Source organism: Epinephelus moara, chromosome 3, assembly GCF_006386435.1.
Source record: "Epinephelus moara isolate mb chromosome 3, YSFRI_EMoa_1.0, whole genome shotgun sequence".
NCBI lineage: Eukaryota > Metazoa > Chordata > Actinopteri > Perciformes > Serranidae > Epinephelus > Epinephelus moara.
This window is the reverse complement of record NC_065508.1, coordinates 23511176-23519534: the sequence shown is the minus strand read 5'-3', so window position 1 is coordinate 23519534 and position 8359 is coordinate 23511176. Positions and strand designations below refer to the sequence as shown.

Genomic DNA, 8359 nt, shown 5'->3' with positions numbered 1-8359 from the left:
TCTCGCGATTGTTCAGGCACGCTATGAGATCACTGCTTGTTCTCGCGATATTTCGGCCACGCTTTGGAAAGCAGAGCTAAATGGTAAACAAACATGGCAGCACACCGGTAAGGTAAGACAACACGTTTACATGTCGTTTTCTATATGTTCTCTGACATTTATCCTAACGATATGAGGCGGTCTTTGTGGGAAAAAAGCCTGTTTAGTGGACTAACTTTGCACTTGAAGTATGCCCGTTCACTTACGTTTTAACAGGTCTGACGCAAGTATGCCCGTTCACTTACGTTTTAACAGGTCTGACGCTATGCGCCCTGGCTATATCTAGGCTAACGGCTAACATGCTAACTATTATTTTTATGTCACTAGTCACTTGAAACAAATTTAGGACGATAGGAGACAGGTTGAAATAAACCGAAATTTCCCTTTAAGTTGACAAATGTCAAATTTAATTTTGTTTTTGTTAGCTTTGTCCGTTTTTTAAGTACACAATACAGTTTCAGTTAGTTTTTTTTTTCGTAAAGTTTAGTTTTTATTTTTACCTTGGTTGCTAAAACAAGACATTTTACCGCAATTTCCTGCAGACTGAAATTTATTCATTGATTTATCTATGTATTTATTTATATATAAAGTTAAAGGACGGCTTGGATGGCATGTAGCAGGGGGCCACTGGCTGGAATTGAACCCACAGCCACTGCGGCAAGGACATTGCCTTATACTGTTCATGGGACACCCACGCTACCCACTAAGCTACTGGGCACCCCAGAAGGCTAATATTTGATGGTGCTTTTATGTATAGGTTATTATGCAATGGTTTTAGTGGTCTGGCCCATGTGAGATCAGATCGGGCTGTATGTGGCACATAAACAAAAACGATTCTGACTCTCCTGATCTAAACAGAGGAAGTCATCAAAAACAGTTAGTCTACTTTAGCCATCATGGGTCTGCTTCAAAGCCTGAATTTGACTCTGACATACAGGACAGAATATCAGTAACACCCATGTTTAACAGAAAACCTTTTAATGCTATACTTTTGCTTACATAGTGTCAGGAAGGTGTGAGTCAATGTATGTGTGAGTTTTCTTTTCTGGAATTGTGTTGTTGCATTATAATGTCAGTTGCACCTACTTTTGTACCATTTCTCTGTCTGTATCAAGGTTATTATATTTGACTTAAGATAGAAGTCTGGCACATATTGTTCTGTACTAAAGCTGCCGATCGACAATATATTTTTACAATGTTTAATTTCTCTGACTAAGACCATAAGAAGTATGCATTGTTCTTTCAGATAACTGTATTCTGTTTGGGGTGACAAGCCTCTGAAGCTGCATTTTACATGAAGTACGCAACCCACTGTCTAACTTCTTTAACCTGATACCCCTTAGCTTCTCAGCATACCAAAATCCTGGGCTGGACGGGACCCTTTGACGGGCCAGTCCTGGACCGTTGGCTGTATGTTTGACACCCCTGGTTTAGATGATAGGATTTCTGCCGTCTTTAGGTAGCTGACAGAATATGTTTTGCTCAGATATACAGAGCCAGGTGACTCGCAAATAGTCCCTGTTTATATGGTTTATGATGCTGTAAATAAAGACACTAATCAGATTGCGTATTTTATGGCAGCTAAGGTGAAAGTAAAAAGAGTTGGTTATCAAATCAGCCTCTCATTTGAGATCTTGTGTGAATGTCCATCAGACAAATACTGTCTTTATTTTTTAAGTCATTCCTATGATGAGAACTCATAAAATTCCCTGCTTTGGCCTCTTCTTACGTATCCAGCTCCAAGTGAATCATGTCCAATATCATCTGACTGTATGCCTCATTAAGGCTGAAACAAGGAGTCAATGTGAGGGTGAAGAGAAGCAGTGTCCTTTAGAGAGCCCAATTAGTTTCATTGGTGTGTCTCTACCCACCGTTTCTAATGACACCATCATCAGCTCAGACCGAAAGCTCACCAGCTGATGCGTGCTCTCTTGGTTTTCAGGAGGATGACACAACGCGTTTACACAGGATGTACGTGTAAGTCATAAGTAAAGGATAAACAGAGCACGTCAGTTCAAGTCAAGTTTATGTTATAGCTCATTTCATACGACAGGCGTAGACTCCATGTGCTTCAAAAACTAGGCAGAGATCATACATGACAAAAGCAAAGAAGATAGGGACATAAAAGATAAGAACATATTACATACTGTATATAAAAACATAAAATAAGATATTTAAGAACATAAAAGATAAGGAGGTATTATTATAATTTAAAAAGGGAATAATAATAACAACAACAACAACAACAACAACAACAAGTATTTTATCTCTGTACAAATCTCTGTTTTACTGGAAGACAGTGAAGATAAGTTTTGAATAAGCTGGAGTTTATTTAAACTGTTTTGTAAGTCCAGCAAAAAAGTGCATTGCAATTATCTCCTGCAAATAAATGCATGAACCAGCTTTTCCGAGTCTGACTGTAATCATCTGATTTTAGACATATTTCTAAGATGATAAGGGGCATTCTTGGAAATATTAGCTATGCGATACTGGAAGTTAAGATCCAAACTCACACCAAAGTTTTTGGCATGCTCACAAGATTTTTCTTATAGGGGAGTTCAAGGAAAGTGAATCTGATGCCTCAAAGGCTCAGGCCCTACTGAAAGAATCTCTGTTTTGTCCATTTAGCTGCACTTTTTCATTTTTGAGCAAGGTAGCAGGCCAAGAGCACATTTTTGTCCATTTAGCTGCACTTTTTCATTTTTGAGCAAGGTAGCAGGCCAAGAGCACATGTGTCCGGAAAGGAGGCATCCTGATCAGCCCGAACTACTGGCCCCTTTAAACGCGAAGGAGCACCAGCACAGAGCTTTACTCCGAGCTCTCTCTGGATGTCTGAACTCCTTACCCTATCTCTAAGGTAGAGCCCAGCCACCCTAAGGAGGAAACTAATTTCGATAACTATCATCCACCATCTCAGTCTTTCTGTCACTACCCAAACCTCATGACCATAGGTGAGGGTCGGAAACCTAGATGGACCGGTAAATCAAGAGCTTTGCGTTACAACTCAGCTCCCTCTTCACCTTGACACTACGGTGGCAATGCCCGCATCACTGCTGATGCCGCATCAAACTGCCTGTCCATCCAATGCTCCATTTCAGCCTTACTCATAAACAAGCCCCCAAGATACTTGAACTCTTTCCCTTGGAGCAGTTACTCTCTCCAAACCCAGAGGGGGCAATCCATTGTTTTCTGACAGAGGACCATGGCCTCAGACTTGGAGGTACTTACTCTCATCCAGACTGCTTCACATTAAACTGCAAACTGCCCCAGTGCCTGCTGGAGGTCATGGTAAGATGGAGAATAATATTCCTAATATTGGAAATTAGGATGGCAAGGCTGTACAATCCTCCGATATGAGTTATTTTGGGCAGAGCCAGGCCAACTGTTTATCCTTGCCTTGAGTTGTTATGCAAAGCTAGAGTGGGCAAGTCATTTCCTTGCTCCAGCTAACAGACATGTCAGTGGTATCAGTGTTCTCATTGAACTCTCAAGAAAGTGAATAAGGATATTTCCCAAAATGTTAAACTTTTCCTTTTTCTTTTTCGGGCTGAAAGTTTATGTCTAGATCCAAATCTAACCCCCAAAATATGTTTAATTCATTAAATATTACTGATTAAAACCAAAGTCCTAGGCAGGGATAATACAGACGATGTTGTGGTGACAACCTTGTAGGAGCACAAAATGACTGGTCACTAGTGGACAGTTCTTCTGTTTATAAACAGCTTCGGTCCTAATGATTAACTTTGTGTGCCAGGGGCCACCAGCAGCGGGCACACACAATACAAACAGAGTGGACACAAAACAACGAACAAGCTTCGTGAAGGTCTGATATCCTGACTTGCCTCTACAGTACAAACCTGTTTGATCTTTATACATCCTATAGTGCCTACATGGAACTACTACTGTATCAGTGCTGTGTGAAAATGTTCTTTTTTTATTAGATAAATGAGTGAAAAGAAAGGAAAGAACAAAAAAAGTAAAAGTAAAAATAGAATCAAAGTGTAAAATCCCATCTTTAAAGCTGCGTATTTGTCCCTGAGAAGATATCATGGCTCTCTGATAGTAGCAGTTAATGTTGTGCCATGAGAACCTTGAAATACTTATCTCACACACAGATACAAACAGTGAGGAGAGCACATTTGTTCTGAGGACAATGCTGGCCATGTGCTGCAAAACAAACGACAACACATGACAGGCGACTTTTGACAGTGACCTTTGGTGCCTCTCACTATCTCGTCCCCATCCGCACTGGACTGGTGGAGACATGCAAACAAAGCTCCATAGGTGAGATATCTTATCTAGACTTTTACAGTTGATGGGGAACCATTGTTTCTAACACTACAGATGTATATCACTCAATTTCCAAGGTTTGATTACACGCCCAAAGGTTTGTAGAGCACTAGAGCCACTTTACCTGCCAAACACAGCTATCCTCTGTGTTAAGTGTAAACATTAAAGCATCTCTTTGGATTCGCTGCCCAGTGACAAACAAATGGAGTATGGTACTAGTCCAGGATGTTTGTAAGTCACCTCGACTTTTAGACAGCTTTGAAGAGCTGCCCCAGAGTTTTATCAGTAGTGAACAAATGACTCTCCAATCAACATTTGCCAAATCAAAATACTAGAGAATGAACATAAGGTACTTAAGGTACCAAAGGGGAGGTCCACTGATTTAAGGCTACATTCATTACTTCCAGACTGGACTACTGCAATAGTCTCCTCTACGGTTTGTCAACCAAAACACTCAAGAAGCTACAGTATATCCAGAACTCAGCTGCTTGTTTTCTCACACACTCCTGCACCCATGACTACATTACCCCCATCCTTCATAATCTCCACTGGCTGCCCATCCCCCAGCACATCCACTTCAAACTCCTCATCATCATCACCATTGTTTAGGAGATTCTACTTGTAATCATTGCCTCTGAAATGTAGTGGAGTAGAGGTAGCTGAAAACTGAAATACACAAGTAAATGTCGAAATTCTGCAAAATTGCACTTAAGTACAGTGCTTGAGTAAATGTACTCAGCTGCCTTTTGGCACTCAGACAGGAGGGATGAAAGATGGTTCAGAGAGTTGACACTAGGATGTCATAAGCTGTGCATTGTCCCTGTCAAATCAACAAATAAAAAATTAAATAAACTAACCTACATGATTATGGATCAATCTTCAGATACAAAAATGGACTAGCATTCTTTTCTTTTCCTCTCCCAGTTGGTGAAGACGGCTGATCTGGATTCCAGGCACAACTACGTCCTGGGCTTCCATCCCCATGGCGTGTTGGTGGCAGGAGCCTTTACCAACTTCTGCACCTATGCTACAGGCTTCAAACAGCTGTTTCCTGGCCTCACCAGCTACCTGCTCATGTTGCCACTTTGGTTCAGAGCCCCATTCTTCAGAGACTACATCATGTGTGCAGGTGTGTGCCAGAAACATTTGTACTTCTATATAATTGTCTAAAATATACTGTATTTTGTAGCGTTCAAGGTATTATTTGACTTATTTTGATCATTGTATATTATTTTGATCACTTCTTATTTTCTGTTGCAACACTGCAGGTCTGATTCCTTCGGACAAAGACAGCGCCAGCTACGTGCTCCGCAAAAAAGGTGGTGGTCATGCTGTTGTAATAGCAGTCGGTGGGGCCCCAGAGGCCCTTGATGCCCACCCTGGGACCTACAATGTACTACTGGCTAATAAGAAAGGCTTCATCAAAATTGCGATGGAGCATGGGTAAGAGCAGAGAGCCTCAGGGGGGGATGAGTTAACTTTCCTGTTAAATACAGTTAATTCTCCAAGGTCTCATGGCTTGTGAGAGGATTGTGTCCATCTATTCATTAAGGTTTCTTACAGTTTGAGCGTGGCTTCTTGAAACAGAGGCTTATTCAAACCCCTCACATGGAATATCCTGGGAAATCACACAGGCTGTTATGAAATCAATTTAGAATGAAAAGTGAAACACAAGAATTTCAAGTATGAACAAAAATCAGCTCAACAATATTCTCATTGAAATCTTTTTTTTCTCCAGTGCTCATCTGGTGCCAGTCTTCTCCTTTGGAGAGAATGAAGTGTTCGATCAAGTAGAAAACCAAAGAGGAACCTGGCTTCGATGGACGCAGGAGCGGCTGCAAAGCTTCATGGGTATCTCCCTGCCTCTCTTCCATGCACGTGGCATTTTCCAGTACTCCTTTGGTCTCATGCCGTACAGAAAACCCATCACTACAGTAGGTGAGTATGCTGTGCTCATCTAGCAGGGTGGCACAGTACATGCAGCACTGATTGCTTGAATCTATGGATTCCATGCTGTTGTATCAGTCACTGTAAACATCCCCTGCAGTATGTCAAATAATACCCCAGTTGCCAGAGGGAAATTGTATGTGTGAGACCGGGGGGGCCTTCTGTGTGGAGTTTGCATGTTCTCCCCGTGTCAGTGTTGGTTTTCTCAGGGTACTCCAGCTTCCTCCCACAGTCCAAAGACATGCAGGCTAACTGGTGACTTTTAATTTCCCGTAGGTGTGAATGTGAGTGTGAATGGTGGTCTGTCTCTATGTGTCAGCCCTGTGATAGTCTGGTGACCTGTCCAGGGTGTACCCCGCCTCTCACACAATGTCAGCTGGGATAGGCTCAAGTCCATCTGTGACCCAAAACAGGATAAGCGGTTACGGAAAATGAATGAATAAACAAATACACTGATTTTGAAAAGTGAATGGCGAGACACCTGCCAAGCTGCACAAATAAACAGCAACACCAACTGATTTTTGGCAATCCTCTGTGGGATTTTCCCCAGTGTTTGTGGCCAGAACCTGGGTTTTCTAATGGCACATTGCAGTGTTTCTCGGCAGCATTTGAGCCACTGAACCTGCTCTTACAGCGGTTTTTGTACCACCAAACATGGGTGTTTTAAGCCAAAATACGGTCTTTTCCTGGTCGTAATCAAGTGTTTTTTGTGCCTAAACTTAACCACGCCTTCACCACAGTGCTTTGAAAAACATAAACTTTCAATGTATCCAATACAAAATAAAGTAATGTGCCTGTGGTTTATAGAAATGTATAATATCAACATTCTTCCTGGTGATTGGGTTGCAAATAAAGGATGCACTGCAGCAGACTTTGTCTGTTGGCCAACAAACCTGAGCTATATTGTCTATGCTCATGTATTTCCCAACCAGCAGTTGATTTTGGCAGAAGCTAGTAATGTCAAGGCAGACCTAAGATAAACAGCCCTCAAATAGCATCAAACACACCATACTGTATATTCTAAAGTAAACTGACTGTGAGTGTGTTGCACTTCACCTTGTCACCTCCCTGCAGTTGGACGACCGATTAGGGTGGAGAGGAATGAGAAGCCAACGGCCGAGGAACTGGATGCCCTTCACCAGCTCTACGTGGACGAACTCAGCAATCTGTTTGAGGAGCACAAAGGCAGCTTTGGAGTGGATAAGGACACACACCTGAACTTTGTCTAAACTGGACTGATAATGAAATTGATTTGAATGCATATTTATTTTGAAAGCTCAGATAATTTTACTTTTTGATTGCCTCTGTAAACATGACTTTGCTCTGCTGTTAATTAAAGATAAACACACTGCTGTATGCATTTATATAAGGGAGGATCCATTGACTATATGAGAGAAAAGCAACCACAATAGAAATGCTTACCCATCACTGAGACCTGGCTGTTCATTTAGACTGCTGTGTGGGGAATCGCTGCAGAACACTGATGACACAAGTTTTCCTCATCATCTCCCAGCGGTGGCATCTGTCTGGGGTTTTGGACTTTGTGCAAGACCTGACACTTTCTCAAACAGAGTCATAGGTTGAATTTAGGTTGCAACATCATTTGGAGACGCTATCATACATCGTCAGTAATTTCAGGATCTTGTGTCTTTCTGAAGGAAAATAAAAAATAATTTATACACAACTCAACTGAACTGTCTTTCTGTTGTTTCTATAATATGCTCTCGAGACATTAAAGGAACAGTTCCATGTTTTAATGTGGGAAAGTGTTGAGGTACTTGTACTTTACTTGAAGTAACGAATAGTATTTCTATTTTCTGCCACCTTATACTTCTTCTTACATTTCAGTGGGATGTATTACACCTTTCACAGCATGACATTTATTTCATAGATATGGGTAAGATGTTACATTGAAAAATCATATTAGAATTAATATTAAACCAGTGCTTCTCAACACTTCTGGCCTGAGGTAGAAAAGGCAGTTGTGGTCCCTTGCCACATTTCACCTCTAAGAATTTTTAGTAGTTCAGTCAAAGAGACATCTGATGAAACATTTGACTCCTCTCACATGGTTTCATGTCAA

General features: G+C 41.3%; 1 protein-coding gene across 1 annotated transcript in view; it reads left to right on the top strand.

Annotated features, from left to right (window-relative positions):
* Window positions 1-7955, top strand: part of mogat2 (monoacylglycerol O-acyltransferase 2) — a 15566-nt gene extending 7611 nt beyond the window's left edge. The window contains exons 3-6 of the mRNA XM_050040419.1: window positions 5254-5458; window positions 5598-5772; window positions 6068-6267; window positions 7351-7955. Coding sequence (XP_049896376.1) covers window positions 5254-5458; window positions 5598-5772; window positions 6068-6267; window positions 7351-7505 — 735 coding nt within the window. The 3' untranslated portion in view covers window positions 7506-7955. The remainder of the gene's footprint in view (window positions 1-5253; window positions 5459-5597; window positions 5773-6067; window positions 6268-7350) is intronic.
* The last annotated feature ends 404 nt before the right edge of the window (window positions 7956-8359 follow it).